General features: G+C 42.7%; 3 protein-coding genes and 1 long non-coding RNA gene across 4 annotated transcripts; 1 reads left to right on the top strand and 3 right to left on the bottom strand.

Moving 5' to 3' along the window:
• Nucleotides 1–124: 124 nt before the first annotated feature.
• ddx52 (DEAD (Asp-Glu-Ala-Asp) box polypeptide 52) lies at nt 125–5,974 on the bottom strand. The gene is made up of 15 exons (XM_084374518.1): nt 5,809–5,974; nt 5,328–5,586; nt 4,521–4,660; nt 4,209–4,394; nt 3,978–4,121; nt 3,665–3,776; nt 3,502–3,574; nt 2,953–3,156; nt 2,773–2,863; nt 2,500–2,622; nt 2,257–2,407; nt 1,709–1,784; nt 1,157–1,228; nt 733–1,032; nt 125–329 (listed from the first exon to the last, which is right to left on the bottom strand). The coding sequence occupies exons 1-15, from the start codon at nt 5,950–5,952 to the stop codon at nt 293–295; spliced, it is 2,112 nt and encodes a 703-aa protein (XP_084230644.1). The 5' UTR covers nt 5,953–5,974; the 3' UTR covers nt 125–292.
• A 2,752-nt stretch (nt 5,975–8,726) lies between these two features.
• heatr6 (HEAT repeat containing 6) lies at nt 8,727–16,725 on the bottom strand. Its single transcript, XM_084374517.1, has 20 exons — nt 16,212–16,725; nt 15,469–15,576; nt 15,195–15,335; nt 14,987–15,102; nt 14,741–14,855; nt 14,544–14,645; nt 14,266–14,427; nt 13,653–13,894; nt 13,383–13,560; nt 13,090–13,296; nt 12,851–12,950; nt 12,391–12,761; nt 12,181–12,303; nt 11,757–11,843; nt 11,392–11,526; nt 11,189–11,311; nt 10,976–11,100; nt 10,630–10,726; nt 10,200–10,404; nt 8,727–9,770 (listed from the first exon to the last, which is right to left on the bottom strand). The coding sequence occupies exons 1-20, from the start codon at nt 16,506–16,508 to the stop codon at nt 9,208–9,210; spliced, it is 3,597 nt and encodes a 1,198-aa protein (XP_084230643.1). The 5' UTR covers nt 16,509–16,725; the 3' UTR covers nt 8,727–9,207.
• LOC311269956 lies at nt 15,898–18,458 on the top strand. The gene is made up of 2 exons (XR_014624169.1): nt 15,898–16,162; nt 17,555–18,458. It is a non-coding gene; the product is annotated as an uncharacterized lncRNA (long non-coding RNA).
• On the bottom strand, nt 18,312–20,735 carry dynll2b (dynein, light chain, LC8-type 2b). The gene is made up of 3 exons (XM_084374522.1): nt 20,623–20,735; nt 19,801–19,947; nt 18,312–19,107 (listed from the first exon to the last, which is right to left on the bottom strand). The coding sequence occupies exons 2-3, from the start codon at nt 19,930–19,932 to the stop codon at nt 18,970–18,972; spliced, it is 270 nt and encodes an 89-aa protein (XP_084230648.1). The 5' UTR covers nt 19,933–19,947; nt 20,623–20,735; the 3' UTR covers nt 18,312–18,969.
• Nucleotides 20,736–21,737: the final 1,002 nt, after the last annotated feature.

Here is a 21,737-nt window from a genome sequence, read left to right on the forward strand (position 1 = left end):
GTAGCTGTTAGTTCGACACACAGTCACTCTACTACACCTTTTATTTTTCCTTATGAATGTTAAAAGTATTCTCAGTGTCATATGTTGCATGGGAGCAAATGTAACAGAAATAGAAAAACACAAATATATATAAACCAGTTTATTTTATACTCTGATAATACAAAGCACAAATGTGAAAATTAGCAGTGAATAAGACGGCAAGATGTAAAAACAAAAAAAGAAAAAAGAAAAAATCTAAATCCATCTTCATATCTATATCGATATATTCATATCGTTCTGCTTGCACCACTCTCTATTCCTCTTGTGGCTTGTTTTTCTTCACCTTTTTCCTGGTGGAGAGAAAAAGGAGACATTATATTTTACAGCAAAGGATTTGTGAGAGAAGATGGCAGTTTTTTTGTTTTTTTATTACAGACAACGTTATTGATTAATCAGTGTGATCATTTCTATAAATGAGCATGTATAACTCTAAGCCACCTGCTTACTTTGTATCATACACGTAAAACCCACAAACAAAACTAAACACTGGAAATGTGTTATATTCTGCCAAGAAATGAGAGTTTTCAGGGAGATGTCACTTACACATAAAAAGTCAGCTCTTCTGTTACAAAAACAAAACTAATCAATTAATAATACCTGAACGAATATGAGAGTTTTTGGACATTAAATGTGCAGGAAATTCTATCCATTAAGAAGAAATCTCTCTCCAACACACACACACACCTTCCTTACTTTTTAAACTTGGCTCCAGAGGAGTTTGATCCCGTCTTCTGTGACGCCTTCTTGTGTTTTTCTGTTCCTCCTCCTTTCTGTGTTTTACTACTTTTCTTCAGCCCCTGTCCTTTTGTGCTCTTCTCTTCTTTCTGCTGCTTCACTGCTGTTTCAGATCCTTTCTGCTCTCCACTCGCTGCCTGCTTCTCTCCTTTCTGTCCTCTATTTGGTGCATTTCCTTTCTTTTTCATTAAGAAGCGAGGAGTTGTGCAAATGGTGCTTCGTTTGGGAGGTTTCTTCTCAAGTCTCCGCTTTACTTTGCTGTACAAAAAAAAAACAAATACATGCGACTGTTACAACTGTGACATTGAAGCTGAAATAAAGGCAATTACGAGTTGAAAAATGTCTTTAAATGCTTTTGTTTTTTATTATACATCTCATTTACCTGTGTATCTTTTTGAAGCCAACCATGTAGTCAGGTACAGGACAGCCAGCTTGTTTTATGACATTAGCGATGCTGTTAGAAAAAGAGATATATTTAGATGAAAAAGATCAATCATAAAATAATAAATAAATAACTGAAAAATTAAGATAGTGTCATGTCTTGTTGACTGCAGTTGGAAGTACTTGAAGAGACAGGAGCTAAAACAGAGCATTCAGACAGAAGGTGAATAAAGGTGCGGCAGCAATGGACAGTTTGAGAAAAATAATGTGTTTTTGTGAACATTAAAGCATGTCAACATGTCAACATGTTAACATAACACCTTAAAATCTTGGGATCTTGCAAGACTAAGTGTCCAGACACAGCCTCCCATTACCATCAGTGCAGTGATGTCACGTTTGTCCTTGTGCTAATTCTCTGATGACTACAGCTGGACCTTCATGTAAACACACTACTTTTGTCAAGTCGCAAACACAAAAACAAGCTGTACATGTTTATAGTAATTAAAAAGTAAGCCTGTTTGTGTGTTTTTGTTAGTTTCACGTATCCACATACCTGCGCAGCAATGGTTTGTCATTTTCTGTGAAGAAGGTGATGGCCTTCCCCTGATGTCCAGCTCTGCCAGTGCGACCTGAGGAACAGCAAACAGGAGGATACATGAGGGAACAGGTGAGCCGACAGGGAGGAAGAGAGGAGTACATCAGACTACACAGTTTCAAACATGATGACTGATGCACTGCAGCCACTTTGTCGTAATGTCTAATGTAGTAGTATTCGTAGTATTTGTTTTGTTGTTGATGTGAAACCGTGTATGTCTTGGGATGCAAGACATATTTCAAAAGAATCTATTTTTATCATGAAGTGAAATCGGATCAAATAATGACATGTTAAATTCAAGCTGCAAGAGTCAGATGCCAAATTCTATCCAAAACCAAACCAAAGGTATTTAATTCACACTTACAATTATCTATATAAGCAAATATTCCAATTTGTGAATATTAAAATGTTATTTTTTTTTTTTTTTTGTCAGTCGACTTACCAGTAAATCAGTGATTTTATTGTAAAATGATATTATATCTTGATAATTATACATTAAAACTGACCAATTCGGTGGATGTACTCCACAGAGCTGGTGGGGAAGTCGTAGTTCAGCACGAGGTTGACTCCTTTGAAGTCGATTCCTCTGGCGAGCAGAGCCGTGCAGATCAATACCCAAATCTTACCAGAGCGAAAACTGTTCACTACGTTGTCCCTCTGAAACAGAACAGCCACAGGCGAGGAGGATAAATACAAGGTTGCACTTCAGAAACGACCCAATATACAGTGTATTAAGTGTCAGTGTGGACCTGCTGCTGTGTGCGGTCTGCGTGGATCACGTCTACATTGATGCCCTCATACACCAACTCATGGAAAAGCTCCCGTGCTCGCTCTATAGACTGCACAAACACCAGCATGGGAGGCAGGAAACCCTGAAAACGGTGAAGAGGACATCCTTTCAATACAGGAATACAGCCTTTATTCATCCATGTGCTTTCCTACACTTCCTTCTTTAGTAGTGACAATGAAAGAAATTAATGAATACAAAATTAATTCTTCACAAGCTTGAAGAGTGTCCTCACTTTTTTGATGATGTCCCTCATGGCCACCAGTTTTCCATTCTCTGTCCCAACAAACAGCAGCTCCTGCTCCACTGTCTCCACCGCCGTATTTCTAAGAAAGTGATAAAAGTCATTTTTCTAATGCAAAAGAAAGACGATATGAATCCACCAAAATGAGGAGTTCTACTTGTAGATTAATACCTGTGTCCGATGTTGACAGACACCAGGTTGTCGAGGTTCAGGCGGCACCACTGCTCAACATCTGACGTGCAGGTGGCACTGAAGAAAGCCCTGCGCACCTTTGGACCAGAGCAGGCCAGGAAAATGGTGGCGAGCTGCTCCCTGAAGCCCGTCTTACCGCCCTCGAACAGCTTATCGGACTCATCGACGACCAGCCACTCCACACTGAACACCAACAAAAGACATCAATCTTACACTTTTTTCAAGATTTTTGTCATGTGAGCCTTTATGTACCAGTAAGAAAGATTAATTGGTAAATCAGCTGTCTTTGGGATTAGGTCAGATTTTCTGGCCTCATGAAGCTGGCTCTTTAACCAGGTTAGATCACCATGTTAACCGATACTGCACAGCTAAACTGCTCAGTTGATGTAAACAATGCAGGATTTTAAATGTTTTATGAACAAGGAAATGTATTCAGCACATTTTTAGGCCTCAAAGATCAGCTGTTGTTATTTAACAAGAAACCCTTTAGAAAGAAATACTTTAAGGCAACAACAGATTCGGTGTTACCTGCTGAGGTCGAGAGCTGGAGGATCCTGATTGAGGAGGAAGATGAGTCTGTTTGGTGTACTGACGAGTATATCTTCACAGAGAAATGTAGAGAGCAACAGTGAGGTAAAGACTATTCATATATCTTATGTACTTTAATTTGAAAATATTTTCCAGTTCTTACCATATTTTTTGCTTGACTTTGGTCCATATTTCTTGGCTGCCAGGGAGGCTTTGTCGATGATGTGAACTCTAAATCCCACTCCCTCTGACAGGCGGAGCAGCTCCCTGTAGGTCTAAACACAATACAACAGAACTGACTGAAATGTGTTCAAAACACATGCAGATGTGTGTCATCATTTAACAAAAAATAACTGAAGCTACAGCTGCAATTCCAACAGTATCCAATAGTGGATTTCACATTTTATAGTATTTTAGAGCATTCTTAAGTATTTCATGAAGCAATCTTTGCGTCTGAGCATGTACATGTTGTGTACCTGGCTGGCCAGCTCTCTGGTCGGGGAGATGATCACCGCTCTGAAGCCCAGGTTGGCCGGCTGCTGCAGGTGGGCGAGCAGCGGGAGACAGAAAGCCAAAGTCTTCCCTGATCCTGTTGGAGCACAGGCCAGCAGCTCCCGACTCTGATCCAGGAATCAGACACACAGAAAATCCTCACAAAACCGCTATCTGTACGCTGTTTACCAAAAACTTCACATGTGTGTACTCACGTGCATCATGAGCGGTATCGCCTGCATCTGCACTGGCGTCGGGGAGTTCAGCCCAGCATCTTTGAGGTTCTGGATGACATGCGGGTTAAGGCGATACTCAGACTGCAGCTCCTCAAATGTGCACACAGGGTCGGGCACGTCGCAGCCGTGCACATTTATACGGTGTTGAGACCGAATACGATTCACCTAAAATCAAATAAAAATCAGTGATACTACCTTAACTGAACATCCCAGCAGCAAATGTCATTTTTTACATTCGTCACAAATACAAATACGATTTTTTTGTGCTGCGAGTCATGTCACAGTGATGACCTTTTCCTGATGAAGATGCTTCAGCCTCTTCAGAGAGGATTTCTCCTTCCCGTCCCCCGGCAGGTTCTGGATCTTTCTGTCCAACGAGGAGGTCCATGTGATGCCGCTTCCCTCCGTGTCTTTCAGCAGTCCACCACCAGCTTCAGTCAGAGAGTAGACAGTAAACACCAGTGAGTCATTTTGTATTACTATATGGATATATGTTTTGGTCTAGTGTGTTTTTTTGGAAATGTAATTGAGGACTAACACAAACAGAGATGTTACAGCTATGTTCAGCAGCTAACCTTCTATTTCTTCAACATTTACTTTGTGTTTGATACGATCGATCACACCGGGAAAGCAACTATTTATCATTTTCAATTAAATTAATCCACCAATTATATCTTAGTAAATTAATTGATAAGATTAAAAGTACCTATCACAATCTCCCTGAGCCCAATACTTTACATGTTTCAGAAGCTGAACCCAGAGAATCTTGGCCATTTTTACTTAAAATTGACAAAAACTATTAATTGATTAATGGTCTATTTTTTCAGTGGTCCAAAGCAGATATATATTTCTGCTTCTTCTTTAACAGAAGACCTTTATTTTGAACCTTTTGAGCAGGTTGACTTCCCGTCTGTCCTCATCACACAAGACAGATGTTGTCAGATAACATGTTTTCTGACACAAAGCTGATGTATTGATATTGATTGCATCCCTGAACTGTTTTGTACATGTATTACTCAGGTCATAGAAATTCAAGCATCTGGAAGCTTCAAAACAGCTGGAAATGACCAGTTAGCCATAAACAGCCACATCCTGTACCTTCCACCTCCATCTGTTTTCTTTTCGTCTTCTTCTTTTTCCTCCTCACGTCTCTCTCCTCATCCTTGTGCTTCCTTTTGCCTCCTGCACCAGAGTCTTCACTTTCACTCCCCACCTCCTCCTCCTCCTCTCCATCCTCCTCCTCCTCCTCCTCCGGTCCGTTAGAGCTACTCTGGGCTCCATTGGACGATCCTGTGCCAAAGTAATCGATCGCAGAGAGAGGAGCTGAGGACGCGTCAGCTCCCTGAGACCTGACAACCTGCAAAAAGAGGCAGGATTACAGTTGCTATTGGTGTATAACATATTTGTGTGACATATTCATCTACTGAAGTGCCCTTCAATGGCAAAAAACAAACACAGCAGCACACTTCACGCTAGCACAAATCGGGGTTAGCCAACATTCATTACACCGTGGCTCGTGTTGCTGTTATCGGTCGCTATTGTCGTCCAATATATTACCAGCTACTTCTGTTAAGTTTACCTTAAACCGAGCGGCGTCTTGACCAAACCTCTTCAAGTCAAATTTAGCTCCAGCTCCGAGTTTCCGAAACAAGTCGAAGGCGTCCATTCCGGCAGCAGCGTGGTCTGTCCGGATCCAGGCATCACTCATCAACATCCGGATCATCCACCAGCAGTTACTCCTTACTGCCCTCCGCTCTGGTGCCCCCTGCTGGCTCAACGTGTAAGTGCTTGAAGGTTTATAAATCACAGAATCAGACCAGCAGCCACATGATTTAAGTGTAAATACAGCTGAAAATGTGTTATTACTCATATAGACGACATTTTCAGATCTGCTTTATAATGTGTGCCAATTAAGAACTGATGTCTGAACTTGTTTACTTTTTTAAAACCCACAGAGCTGAAAGGTGAACATTTTGTCATCTGTCTCCCAACTTCCTTGCTACAGCATTCAAGAATGGAAATTAACAGTGAACATTACTGATAAAAAAAAAAAATCACACTTGTGTTTAACAGGCATCCACCTCCAGTTTTTGGTTCTAAAAACTGTTTTGATGGTCAGATAAGCCCTCTGTCACCCACTCAGTAATCAAGCCTTCAAATAAATATTTTCAGTCACTGGTGGCTTTTGGAGCATTAACTAATGACTGCTTTGCTACTGGCTTGTATGCACAAAAGAAAAGCAGTTATGCTCATAATTATGTTGTGTAGATTCACCATAAATATCAATGTGATTTACAGACTAAAATTTTAATGATTTAGCTCCTTATGAAATAGGTTTCCTTTATTTAATTTAGAGAGCATTGTTATATCAAAGCAAACGTGACTCTAATGTACAGTATTTCTGTTCATTTGAGACCCCAGGGTTGTTACTTCCAGACTTCATCAGTGTGTTAATCTAAGGTCAAAACAGCATGTTGCAGCACAGAGCAGATACGAGATTCATCAGACATCACCTACTGTATGTACATTTTTGTACAGTAACTCTGAAACCAGACTGTAGAGAATCACTGTATTTATTGTTTTGAACATCTAATGTGCTCCACAGATGTCCAGTTACAATTGCTGTGTTTACAATTGAATACTGATTATACAGTGGCGTTGGAAAGTATTCAGACCTCTTATTGTGTTGTAGATTTAATTTAAAATGGATACAGTTGCCATTTCTGTATATGTATGCATCTATATGTATCTCAATATGGCAGATGTATTGAAAAGACAAATAAAATTAAAACTGCAAGCAGTGATGAACGGGCCCTCGCCCCACTTACATCGGGCTGTGGCGTCGTCGGAGGACACACAGCCAGATGTGTGCTCGCCTGTTGCCTGTGGAAATTTCCTACCTAACTGGAGTCTGTGTCACTGAGAAACACAACAGTGACATATTCAGTGACTTCCTGTGTCCAGTGGGTGGCGCTATGGATATGAGGCATTATTGATGCAGAGACGTATTCAGGGTGAGCCCCTCTACATGTGTGAGCAATTTGATGCAGATGGGAAATTGTATGTTGAAGTTATCAGGACTTCCTGCTTGATGGCGAAGGATTGAATTTGAAGGAAAATGGCATGTGTGGTGGTATGTGTCCAAGAGGGTTTTTTGTGCGTCTGGTCATGATACATATGCGTACTGACTTTCGTTAATATGTGTGCATGTAGGAGGCGGGGTTTCAAGTTAGAAATATTCCAGGGGGCGCTATGGAGCCAGTTGTTCACTTACCACAGTATTAATGCATAGACCTATTCAGGGAAAACCCCTCTACAATTGTGACCAATTTGGCGTAGATGGGAAATTGTATGTTGAAGTTATAAGGACTTCCTGTGCGATGGCGAAGGATCAAAATTGACCGCACCGCCACGCCCACCAAGCACAACGCAGGCTGTTGAAGGTCTGAGGATGCTACTGAGTGAATGTGAAGTCTGTGGTGTTAAATCTGTAGGACGAGTTAGTTAAAGTACAAGGCATAGACATATTGGGTCAGTACAGAATGGGAAAAGCCATAAGGGGGTCATCGAAATTGACCGCACTGCCACATCCACCAGAAATAACGTAGGCAAAAGCTTTTCACAACTTTTCATCATCAAAGCATGAGGACGATACTTAGTGACTGGGAAGTCTGTGGCGTTAAATCTGTAGGACAAGTTAAATAAAGTACGAGGCATAGAAATGGGTACGTACAAAATGGGAAAGCCATAAGAGGGGCGTTAGGGGGCGCTACTGAGCTGTCGTGCCGCGCATGAGGGCAGTTGTGGTATCGAATTAACGTACTCATGGGTAGGGAGCTACGGGCCAAATTTGGTCTGCGATCATCCTAAAGTCCCGAAAACAGTATCGGAAAAATGGAAATCGCCACATGCCATTCAAGATGGCCGATCCTTGAGACCCATGACTCCTGTAAATTTAAAGACGATCCAAGAATGTTTTCGCGGCCTGACCCGACGTTAGGTGGCGCTATGGAGTCCCCTGGCCACACCCACCCCCAATCATGGTGAATTATCACATTTTTCACCACATGTGACGTATGTTCCAAGTTTGGTGAGTTTTGGGGTATGTTCAGGCCACCAAATATGCGATCAACATGATTCCGTTGAAAGTCAACACAACATGATTCCGTTGAAAGTCAACACAACATGATTCCGTTGAAAGTCAACACAACATGATTCCGTTGAAAGTCAACACAACATGATTCCGTTGAAAGTCAACACAACATGATTCCATTGAAAGTTGACACATCATGATTCCGTTGAAAGTCAACACAACATGATTCCACTGAAAGTCAATGAACAACAAATGATCACCCATAATCTCAGTCTATAATGAACCAATAATTTGTTCTCAAAACATAATTTCACTACTAACTTCATCAAGCGTCCGCTGTTCAATGGTAAATTAAATAAATACAATTATACAGGCAAAGATTTGTAAGTCCAAGGTAAACAACGTGAGGTTTGCTGTAACAAGTGAAATATTTTAATACCAAGTTGGTAAGGTGCATCTCCATTTTTTTTATAATGAGAGCGAGTAGCCGACAGAAGCAGAGGAGGAGGTCGTCATCTGAGTGCGACTGGTTCCCCTGTTGTTGATTGGCTGGAGTAGTGTTGTGTGGCTCTGTCTGAGCCCAGTTATTTGTTTCCCAGATATGCACTGAATTTGCCATAAAGTTTAGATTAGAATCGCTGACTGCACCTTTGGTCCATAAAAGTGATACAACGATATAAAAAGGCACAAACTTCACAACGTCCTGAAATGAACATAAAAAAGTCACAGTCTGATGGCTCCTTGTTACATAACCTTTACCCTCAGTGACCACTTAGTTTGTGGTTGGACATTTCTCCTCTGATCTGTCCAACCTGAGAATTTCAGCCTTCGTGATCTGAGACAGTTTTATGAAAGTCAGAGCGGCGCCTGGAAATTAAAGACTCTTTATGGCTCTTCACAGGACTTCAGCAAATCCTCCAGAAACTGAACCACCACCTCGTTACCCCTCTCCTCCTCTGCTTCAGCCTTCAACTCCTTCAGTCTGATCAGAGTCTGCTGCAGACCTCCAACTCTCTGCTGAGGAGTAGAACTGTCCCCCCCTGCTTCTTTATCTCCCTGCTCCCCTTCTCCTCCTCTGTCCTCCGCTCTGACATATTTGATCAAATGCTCTTTGATGCCCCTCCCCTCCTCCCCAGCCAGTGATGCCCCAAGGGCTGGCATGTCCTGCGGCTGGCTGACGCTGAGCAGGTGTAGGAGAGCTTGTGAGAGCGTGTGTCGCAGGCTGGCGCTGTAGCGGTACTCTAAGAAGTCATTTGTGTCTTCGCTGTTCTCCAGTGCTTTAGCCAGCGAATGCCACACGCAGCTGAACCGCTCCGTGTCCCCGTAGCAACCACGGTGGCTGGGGACTGCCAGGGCAGCGGCAGACTTGATCCGCACCTTGAAGTTCTTACAGGAAGTGACAACATGGCAGAGGGAGGAGAATGCGTCACCAGACCACGGGGCTGAATCTGAGAGGGAAAAATATCAAATTAAAATAATAAAACTTGAGGGTGATATAAGCTCATCCCCCTTTTTGGAGAAAGTTGTGTAAGAACATACCACTCTCATTCTCACATCAGCAGGAAGCTAGTTTAGCTTAGCATAAAAACTGGAAGCAGGAGAAAATAGCTAGCCTGATTCTGTCCAAAGGAAAACTAAAGGAACCACTAAAGCTACTACTTGTATCTCCAGTTTGGCATTAAGCCAGCCATCTTATGGCTGTAGTTTTATATTTAATTAAGAGATTGGTGTTCATCTTCTTCTCTAACTTTTGACAAGAAAGCAAATAAGCATATTTGCCAAAATATCGAACTACTCCTTTAAACCCTGGTTGGAAGAATTGTCACAGAGCCAGGCTAACCAATTCATAGCAAGGGCAAACACAGGTGAATGCTTACCGAGTGACAAGGCAGGGTTTCTGAAAGCATTTCCCAATGCGTAACAGGCATTCCACCGGACCTTCATAGTGGCGTCTGATTGGACAGTTTTAACCAGAGCACGGACCGCGTCTTCCAGTGGTCGCTGGAACACAGCCCGGCTCAGCTGACTCTGACGCAGGAAATGAAGCAGATTCCCGAGTGCTCGCACCGCGTTTGACTTCACCTGGAGGGGTAGAAGAGAGGAAACAAGTTCAGAGAAATGGGAGCCAATCAAAAAAAAAGAGACTCCTTGTTTCGCATGTTACACATCCTTATAGATTCAGCTGTTGCCTCAGCCCCAAACAGATTCATTTTTAAAATACTTCATAGCAGAACAAAATATTGCAAAAGTTAACAAATCTGAACATTTGTGCTTTGCTGCTGCGTTTAAAAGTGTGAATGCTCTCACTCTGTCTTTGTCAGCCGATGCTCGGGTGGCTGCCTGCAACATCTTGAGCAGCAGCATGTCCGATAACTCTTCTTGGAAGTCCACACCTACACTCTCCCTGATAAAGAGACAGGAGACAAACAGAAATACAATAAAATCTCAAATACCAGACTATAAACCTTGAATAGTATATTAGACAGGTTTTATTTAAATCAGTTATCTAAGGAATAAAAAAATCTTATTCTTAAAACCCCTTTATTGTCTTTTATTTTGAAAAATACATTTTGATTTCTTTATTGTAGTTATAAAGATGCATTTGGTGATTTCTAAAGCATTCACTCAGCACTTTGTATCTGTGTTTTCTTACATATTAACAATAAGTGTGTCTGTGAGGTTGCCCAGGGACCAGGCTGCCTTGGCACGGACGTTTGGAGATCGATCATCGAGGGCAGCAAGGATGGTGTTGGCTGTGTCCGCCACGAACATCACATCCTGAAAAGAGAGAGAGAAAAATATCACAACCTGTAAAACAGGTCCTTGTGGTTCAGAAACATGTAGCTCAGTATTTAATTTGTCCTACCTCTCTCAGACAGGGGAACAGTATGTAGACTCCCAAAGCTCTGACAGCTGCGGTCTTCACCAGATAGTTTTCGCTGTAGGTCAGCCCCAGCAGCACGGTGATGCACATCAGCTGAGTCTTGTCCTTAAAAACAACACTGAATGTCAGATGTGGCGCTTCATGGAGGTTAGTATTAACTTGTGTCCAATCAAAGGGGAACTCACTGGCAGCTGTGCGAAGGCCTGCGGCAGGATGGAGGAGAGCGTGTCGCAGGCGCTCGTCTGCAGCGTGGGATGTTGTTCGTTCTGCAGCGCTCGGTTCAGAGGACCACTCAAGACCTCTGACCAAAACAGCACCACCTACACCATGCACCATACATGAAATTAAAACTCATTAATATATCATGTTTAGTTTTTCCTCTCTCATTCAGATTATATACTGTTCAAAGGCACTGATGAGTGCAGACACAGCACAAGGACCAAAGGGAATCTCGCAAACTGGGAACGGATATAACCAATTTGACCAGGAGAGACATGATTAGTAGAAGAGGTTTCCACTGTCGTTGAATATAAAGGCAGTTTGTACTCACTCGGCTCATGGGGACCCTCGAGCTCTCAGGCACGTTGTTCTCCGCCCTGTACTGCTGGATTATTCCCGTCCCCAACTCCTCCAGTAACTAAATAAAAACAGATATCAGACATAGATATCAGTGCACTGATCATGACCTGATTGTTGCCTATGTCTTTTTAAAATATTTACCAGCTGGGACAGCATTGACTGATATTGTTTACAACTTGTGATTCTGTGTGTATGTCATCCTGGCAGAATATGTTCCTGGAGACAACCATTTTAGTACCACAGATTTTGGGTATTTCACCAGGGTTTTATATCTCTGTCTGGACAGTTCTTAACATCCCAATAACATCACAACCATGGAGAATGCAGTCACAAATGTAATGCCGAGGCTTGAACACCTGGGCAGAGTTGGAGAGAGAGAGACTTGAAGGTTTCACCTTTGCTCCATGCAGTTGTATGGAGGGGTCAATCTCCCCAAGGCAACGAGCGCTAACCTGCCCAATCTCACACAGACATGCCTGGGCAAGAGAGAAGTAGCCACGCACCATGTGGGACATGACCTGAAACACACAGGACCAATTTAAAAAAAAAAAAACATCTTCAGGAATGTCTCTTGTCTTTTCTCTGTCTCACCCATTATCTCTCACCTGTAAAGCCTCTAGTCGAACAGGGGATGGCTCTAAAGCGAGGCCTCCTCCTGTCCCCACCCCCTCACTGTCTGATTGGTCCTCTCTGGGCTGAGTCACTAGTGACACACACAGCTGCAGCAGCCATGGCGGGGAACTGTCCTCTTCCGCTGGTGTGCGGGGTCCACGGGGGGAGGCTGTGACTGGCGTGCGAGAGGGCGAGGACACACCATCTCTTTTTCTCCAGCTGAGGGCTGAGTCCTTTGGCGTGAATGAGCCAGCGTTGCTGCTGCCCTCTGGCTGTCGGAGGAGGAGCTGCACCTCAGGGAGAGGAGCTTGAGTCGTCACCAGAGCCCCATAAAGAGTCAGGACTGACACACGAACGTTCACATCTAAAGACAGAGAGCAGTTGTGTTGAAAGCAGCATGGTGCATGAAAGTGTGCTCTTTAAACTTTGTGCAGTGCACCGATGAATACAGACCTCTGTGGCGCACATAGGGACGCATCTGCTTCCAGAGCGGGCTGAGCAGACCAGGTCTGAGACGGTGGTAGGGAGCGTTTGCCACCAGGTAGGCCAGACACTAACAGACAAGGAAGGTAGAGATAAGCTGTACTTCAAAATGTGCATAGAAATGTGTTAAAGCAAACATGGCTGCAGTAGCAATACACACAGATGAAAACTTTCAGAGGTTAAGTGTCATCAAGCTCATGTATTCTTACCTTTATGACCTGTGTGAGTGTCTGAGGGGAGGTCTCCGCCAGCAGAGCCAGACTGAGAGCACGGTGCAGCTCTCTGACAGCAGTGGCGAGCAAGAAGGAGAAAGGGGTGTAAGATGTACGAGGAGACGCCGTGTCCTCAGCTACAGCCAGGAACTGACGGGAGCCATCCAGCAGGCCCGACAACACCTGAAGCGCACACGCACGCACCTGGAGGGAGAGGAAAGAGACGGATGCTGTACTGTAACAGAGGCACAAAAGAACAGAACTGTAACACAAGCAGGGCCATGTTGTACCTTTGGTGAGGGGTCTTTCAGTATGATTGTCAGGAGAGTGAGAGGCGGCTGTCCCCCAATAGGGGGAGAGTCAGGGATGAAGGAGGACCAGTACCCATACAGAGTCCTCTTCTCTACACCTTTCACCACCGCTAGCAAACAGTGCAGTGCTCCCTGACGCACATGACCATGGTAAAGCCTGAGAGAACAAAAGTTGGAGTGAATGTAGCGTGTGAGTGCTATTTGAAGATCTCTTAATCTTCAAGAGGCATCAACCTTGTCTCTTTGTACCTTAATTTGCACTGCACGCTGCCTTCTGGGTCGGAAAACTCAGAGTCAGAACTGGTTCTTTTCCAGGAGGGGTAGAGAGACGGAGCAGAGATTTTGGACTCTGCCTCCACCTGGCCTCCATCTCTTCCCCCTCCTTTCTGAAGTACAGGCACTGCTTCTCTGTCATCTTCCTCTCCATCATCCCCTCTGCTCTCCTCAGTGCTCGTCTTCTTCCCCTTCCCTCTGGATTTCCTCTTTTTATTCTGAGGAGAAAAAACATTTCAACCAAATCTGTTTTTCATTGCTGACTTTAAAGCAGACCTTACTAGAATTTATACCTACAACAGCGTATTAAGGCCAAAGTAGGTAAAAAAAATTTATGAAAATTTAAAAAATACGGTGGCAGGGGAAGGGGGTAATATTCAGAGAAAAGACACAATTTTTCCAAGTTTTTTCTCATACATTTATGACTTGGATCTCAGAGAATTTCTGTGTTATTTCTTGCAAAGTACTGACCTTACAATCTTCAGGAATATGAAAGTATTCACATAACTTTTTGAGTTTTTTTTCTCATGAATTTACCACTTCATACACTGTTGCATATACCAATAAAAATAATAAAGGCTTTTCTTACCCCGGAGTTTTTGCCTGAAACAGTGGCATCCTTCTGTGTCTCAGATTTTGATGCTTCAGCTGGTTTTGGTGTGGAGACACCCTCGTACTGAGGAAGAGGAGCTGGGTAAAACACAGCCGGCCACTCGACATTCACACCTGGAGCTCCCTGGAACATGAGCCTCTGCAGAAAACATGTACAATATATACTGTCAGGTAATGTTTGTGTGAGATAGGTGACAAATGATAAATGATGCTAAATCAATACAAAAATATGCAAATGTTACTCTTTTTTTTTACCTTAAGTGAGGCCAGAACAGACCCAAGCTCCTCTGCTCCACCAAATTTCCACTTCCCACCTGAGAGACAGCACTGAAGCCCCTTCAGTGCTGCCTGGACAACCTGCACCAAGGACACAAGAGCAGACAAGGGTCAACTATGATTATATGTATTTTTCCAATTAAATTTCTTATCCACAACACAGCGATTTTACATACCATGCAGTAGAAGAGCTCATCAGTGTTGGGAGGCTTTGGTGACTGCAGTGTTTTCAGAAAGACACTGAAAGATACACTTCTGTACTGATCATCCAAAGGTGGCTGACCAGGCATCCTGGAGAGAAACAACAATTCATTCTGGCGTTGGGATTGGGAGCTGTGAACCCTAACTTTAAGATTTAAAACACTGCTGAGAAATCAGAACAGAAATACAACTACTGCACCGTAAAATAGCTACAAGTCTACCTGAGACAGATGTTGGCCATACAGGTAAGGCCAACACGACGGAGCTCCATATTTGGCTGAGTAGGAGAACTGTACAGCAGTAGGACTCCGTCTTCACCCAGCAAGTGGCTGAGGTGCTATAATTAAGAAAAAACAACTCAACGTAAACATTCACTAACAGTTATTACATCACACAACAAACTTTCACAAAGTTTGTACAAATACGTACCTGGTGGCACTGAGGTCCATTGCCATACACTATTGTGGAGAGTGCCAGGAGGACATCTGAGTGCGTCCACGTACTGCACACTTTGAGTGCACCGGCAGTATAGTTCACCAACACGTCCAATGTCTGCTCATCCATTATTACCTTTAGAAAGAACAGACGTAAGAAAAATCTGACATTACCCGCTTGGTTGAAAAAGTACAGCACATTGACATGCACAGTCATGGTCAGCACACAAGTACATGTGTAATATAAGCACCACAAGGCTAGCTGTTACCTTGAGCTGATTGAGTAGATGATGTACAAGCTGGCACAGTTTGATGACTAAATGTTCTTGACTCAGCGGCACAAGACCGCTGGTGTGTCTGAGCAGACTGCACACATCCTGAAAAGGAAAGTAAGAGGCTCAGCACATCCAAGAATGTCCTTCATTGCAACAAATCAATAACGGATATCATGTTTGTTGAATAAGCTAGGACACAAAGAGGAAAGGCTAGCTTTTCTGAAGTCATTTTAGGTGTGTTTGCTGACAGAACAAAAATGTTGTTGTGTTGCTAAATAGTTGGTAAGACAATGCTCTATAACATACTGATGGGGTGCTGGATAGCTTGATTTAAGTGTGTTCTGCGTGGTTGCTAGGGTGTTCTGCGTGGTTGCTAGGGCACTGGGTAGCTGCCATGACGTTTAGTGCGGCTGCTCACTGGTTGATAAGGTGTATGAGGAACAACATTTATTTAGAGACAAAACAAAGCTACATGATTTAATTAGCTTACACTTACTTTTTGCTTTAAGGCATCAAGAGATACTGGTACTAGTGAGCATTTTATTATCATGTCACCAATATTCAAGCAATTTTACTCAGGCACACCCTCATACGTAGGCCTAGTTTCTTCATGTCAACTCTGGCAGCAACTTGGACTAAACTTTTTTAGTTTTTTTTTTAGGTTTTTCTGAGCTTCCAGCATCGACCGGTACGTTAAACACAGACGTCAAAACAAGACCAACATGAGTATTTGTTACCTCCGCTCGGATGTTGATGTTGGGCTCAAAGGTTCGGTTGTAGTTTTCGGACAGGAGCTGGTCGAACAGCAGGTTGAGCTCCTCTCTCAGCTGGCCCGAGTCTGCTCTCAGGGCTCTGAGTCTCGCTGCGCAGCGGGAGAACTGTTTCTCGGCGTCGGACAGTGAGCCGAGCCGCCAACCGTCCGACCCGAGCGGAGCGAACGGGGCGGCCTCCGCGGAAAGAGCCACCGGACGGAAAGCAGGGACATCGCTACGGCTCACAAGGGCCGGTTCTGACAACCCGGTCTGAGCCGCCATATTTTTGGACTCGGAAGTATTTCACTTGCTTGGTGGTTTTCGGTCTTTATTTCAAGCTCGACATCCAGATGTTTGGCTCATTACTGCCCCCTACAGTTGGAACGAGATGCTGATAACAATCTCCCTCAGAAACAGATGATCAACAAACTACCATAAATTATATCTAATAAGCAATATGATACGAACATGAAAAATACACCATTACAAGAGAAAGGTCTGCATTTAACAGAGGTTTAAATGAAGTATTTCTTTTTTTTTTTTTTTTATTTTTTTTTTTATTTATTTATTTCGGCATGTTATTAGACAGTCATCATCACACATCATCTTAGTTAAAACAAGGTAGTACACATGGCCGAAAGGGAAAGCGGGAGAAGCAGATGCTTATCTAGTCCCGCCCCCATCATTTCAATAGTTAATCACGTTCATAACTGCCTCTTTTATATATTTAGGCCTGTACCGTTTGATTACTTTGTATATATGTTCCTGTTGAGTTTTGTGTATTTGTATAAAGGTGCATAGCAGAGAATGTAAATGTTTTGTGGCCTGTAATAAAAATGATCTCAGGACCAACAGCGGTGGTGAGTGCTGAAGATATGAAGTCCTGCCTTGAACTGTTTCTGCAACATTAAGTTAAAAGGATTAACTTAGAAGGGTGACAGGTGAACCGAGCCTGAGCAAACAGAACATGTTTGGGTTCGATCACAAGTCTCCTTGATTCACACACTCTGAAACAGCATATGAGGTTGAGACCAAAAACAACTGAAGTGAACTAATTGCCAAAAGCAGATCCATATTGTTGTTTAGACAAATCACCTCTATCATGGAGAGGTTACACATACCAAGTACTTAAATGAGAAGCTGATCACTAACAACAGACTAGAACGTGAAAAAAGTTTCACACACTCTGGCTTCATATGCAGTTTTCTTTAATTAAATGACGTATCAAGACTGATCGGTCATGATCTTGAAGAAGGCCTGAGGGCGGAAACCTCATCCTCAACCTCAACTCAGACTCTGCTTAAGTATCTGACCTTTTTTTTTACCAGGTACAACAGCAGAGAAAACATGAATTCATTGCCACAAGCTGCCATTTTACCTTGAATGATCAGATTCAACAAGGAAGTGGGAAGGTACAAAAGTTTTTGTTTTGTTTTGTTTCAAACAAAAAGGAAATAATGGTGTATAATACCACATGTGAGTTGTTGTTACTTGCATACACTCAACACCTGCTTCATTTCACAGCTTAACTTTATGATAATTTATCATAATTGTGCCGACTACATTTTTCACTTCATGTTGAAATAGTATAAGAATCTCACAGGATGCTGCTTATCAGTCTCAGCTGTTTTTTGTTTTTTTTTACCTTGTTACCAGAGACCAAAGAGCTGGTGGTGGATTTCCACAGGTGTAGGCATTCCCCCTGACACTGGTGAACATCTGGTGAGCATTGAGATACTGAAGACTCAGGTCTTTTAAAACGAAGAGTGCCCTTTCATTCCAAAAGATGAGTCTCCTCAGCAGGTAGAGTGCATAGAGTGGTTTTGCTTTTATTTTGTGGCCACAAGTAGAAACACTATGATCCTTGTAAGTACCTACATCAGCTTGTTTTGATATAGCAGTGTTGCCTGCATCTGGAAACTGTTTTCCTGACCCTTCTCTCTTTGTAGCTTTAACAAACACAATTGTGTATCATAATTCGCAATATTATGATCAGGAGACAAATACACTACCTAGCCCAACAAGATGTCACAACATTTGATTATTGAATACACAAGTGAAGCAAAGTCACACATACACAGCAGACACATTTTGAACCAGTTTACTGTTTCAAAGTTGTTTTGTGCTGAACATGTTGAAAATATCACAATACCAAACTGCACACTAAATTACAGTCCAGAGATAAACAGTAACATTGTAAATATTCACAAGTGAAGTGAAAACAGGAATGTTCAAGCATGTACAAAACCGTACATCTCTTAGCAGGTGATATTCTTTATTAAGTGTAAGCAACAGTCTTGGCATATTTATTCAATCTCAGTCAACACTGAAAATTAAAGGCATTTCAACAAAAACTGTCTGTTGCTCTTTTTAATTCAATGGAAAATAAGTTATTATACAACATATGAAACAATGTACAAGATCCGCGCATCAACGCACAGCAAAAAAACCAACATCCAGAAATTATGAGGCGTGGCGAGTCTGTCAGATGTGCAAATGTTGACTCAGAGCAGGCATGGGGGATTAGTTTTACATTCTTTATGAACAGCACCTCCAGTCCAGGCATGACTAAAGCGCCATCCACCCATGGTGGTAGTGTTGTAGGTGGTAAACAATAACCGACTGAAGCAAGCAGGAAACCAGGAGGAAAGCATGTCTGCAGAGAGATGGCAGCGAATGTACAGCGTGGCACAAAGAATTAATGGCTGAATTAAAAGTAGTTTTTGGAGGGAATGTTTGGAATTCAGCCTGACTTGAAAAGCAGAATGGCCACTTGGCCCAGGTAGAAGTAGATGAAATGCTTCGTCTCGTGCGTCACATAGCTGCCGAAGTTCCTCCCAACAATGCAGTGCCATGTGGGGTTGTACTTCTTGTCAAACTCCTGCAGGGGACAATAATAATTAACACGCAATAGATATAAAAGGCCGTTAAGAAACAGTTTGCACAAATTTAAATTCAGTTCCGATCTACTCGGCCTCATGACAATGGAGAGTAGTTATTGTTGCGTAGTCCGCAAAAAATTTCTGTAGCTTCACTGCAAAACAGTGTTGAAGCATTCTACTGAACAGCTAAAGTAGATGGGGACTCGTTTTAAAAAAAAAAGAAAAGAAAAGAAAAGAAAAGAAAAAACAACGGCTTCATACAACTCATCCGGCTTAAATCCCGTTAAGTCTCGAGATCCCAAATCGATTTGAATAAAGACTTTACACCCATTTTTAAAGCAGAAATCTTTACTGTAGCTGCTACGATAACATCGTTAACGCACATTCCATCTGATGAGGGTGAACCTGTTTACCACGAAAGGAGGCTGTAAATAGTTTTTTCAAATCAGTTTGGGATCTCATGGTGTTCTGAGACTTGGATTACACTAAACAAGCTGCATGGAGCCACGTCAGTTTTAAAACCAAGTCCCCATCTACTTCAGTTGTTTAGGAGGATGCTGCAACACGGTTTTGCTTTGAAGCTCTAGAAAGGTTTTGCGGACTACGAAACTTCACCGGACTTCCTGTCAGCATGAGGGCGAGTAGATAATGACTGAACACATTTCTATGGATTAAATCTTAAGCCGATCTACCTTTTTGACATAAGCAGCAATATCCTTCTCGATGTTGTATTTTTCCATAGCCTGCATGGCACAGTCCACAGCATCCTGCTGCATGTCATCTGACATGTCAGCATTCTTGATCACTGCCTTCTTCTCACTCATGATGGCGATTTATGACTGCAAAAGAGACAAAAAATAAAAATAAAATAAGTCACAACCATTTGCCTATAGAAACAGTCACCTGCTATAGTTATGAGTCTACTGATTTGCTTTTTGGAATGATGATTTACATGATTTACAAATGAGAGGCTAAATGAGGCTGGCACCTTCTCCAATTTAGTGGATGGGAGGCCTCATGAAACAGGAAGTCATCTGGAGAACTGGAGGACAAACCCTCCCTCAGATGCATAGAGACTCACTGTTCTATATTCCACTTAGTTCATTTATAGAGACCTCAGTAATGTGGGTTAACGACATGGATACAATGTCTGTGAGCATCAGTTAACAAAAGGGTGCTGGCACGACATGCATAACTGAGAAACATTATTGTAAAAGATGCAGCTGCTTTGGTTTACTGCTGCTAGTGAAGGAACCATTTCTGTACATATATGGCACCAAACATTACTCCTTCCATTCAGCTCAAGTTGTCAGGTTTTTACACAACCATGGCAAATAAAGTCCATTCATACAGCCTCTCAGGATGGATTTGTCCTGAAGAAGGAGAAGCTCAGGCGAGATTAGCATGCAAGCGCACAGCAGCGTCAGTGTCCCTCTCACCTGCTACAGTACACAGGTTATATTAGCAGTAAACACTGACGACACAACACTATCATAAATGAATTCAACTCTTACCGTCTCTCCGCGCAGTTGGTTTATTGTGTTTAGAAGCGTTTGAAGCTGGCAGCTGTACAATCTTTCGTTCATTTATGGAAGGACAGCGTGCGTCTCTGCCCCGCCCTCCACATCACAGCCGCGATCTGATTGGCTGGAGTGAGGCCGCCACCCTGGTGACGGCGTTTTTCACTCGCGGACGCTGCCCGCATCTTATTTCAACCCAGAATGCACCGTTTTCACCCCTCCCTCGTTTTCTCTCGGAGGGAGTGATCAATCCAGGTGAACCGGTCCATCGGTGGTAGCCTGTCATCGGGATGACAATTTGCATTTACATTAGACCACTGGGAGAAGTATTCAGATAACGATTTACTATATAATCCCTCAAGAGGGAAGCATAGTGTCACCATACATGTAAGACAACAAGTAGGATGATAATAAAGAAGACATACACATCTCAAGGCAGCACAAAATAAGAGGAGAGCACAGCACCATAAATAATAAATACTGGAAACATCAATATGGCTGCACCATAACATATTCAACATTCATGGCTAGCATCATTCCACAGTACTTAGTTGGATCACAGTTTAAGTCATCAACAAAATGTCGTCATCACTTCAATTAACAGTGACAGCCAGCAACAATGTTAGTTAAAAAAAAATCTTAAAGAAAGTCCTGAATCTCTCATAGGAGCTCTTCAGCTCACAAAAACACTGTACATTGGATGGTCCACATTTTGTGTGATACTCTTGCGCTTCCTGTCCATCCATTGTTCCAGGACCACATCAAGAGAGTCAGGGGTCACGCCAATAATGGATCCTGCCTTCCTGATCATTTATTGATCTTATTCCACCCCTCTGAGCTTAATCCACACCCCAGCAAACAACAGCACAAAACAAGATGCTAGCTAGAATACATGCCAGAGTGACTTGCTGACATTAAAGGACCTGAGCTTCCTGAAGAAAAATAGTCTGGACTGGGCACTTGTATGGCGCTGGTGCTTTTTTTCCAGTCCAGCTTATTATCCACAGGGACACCGAGATACTTGTAAGAGGAAACCACCTGACTGCCCTCATCTTTAATCAAGACATGGGTCACAGCAACCTTGTTTCTTTCTAATCAGTAATAAGCTC

Source organism: Pagrus pagrus (assembly GCF_965226575.1).
Source record: "Pagrus pagrus genome assembly, chromosome: 14".
Lineage (NCBI taxonomy): Eukaryota > Metazoa > Chordata > Actinopteri > Spariformes > Sparidae > Pagrus > Pagrus pagrus.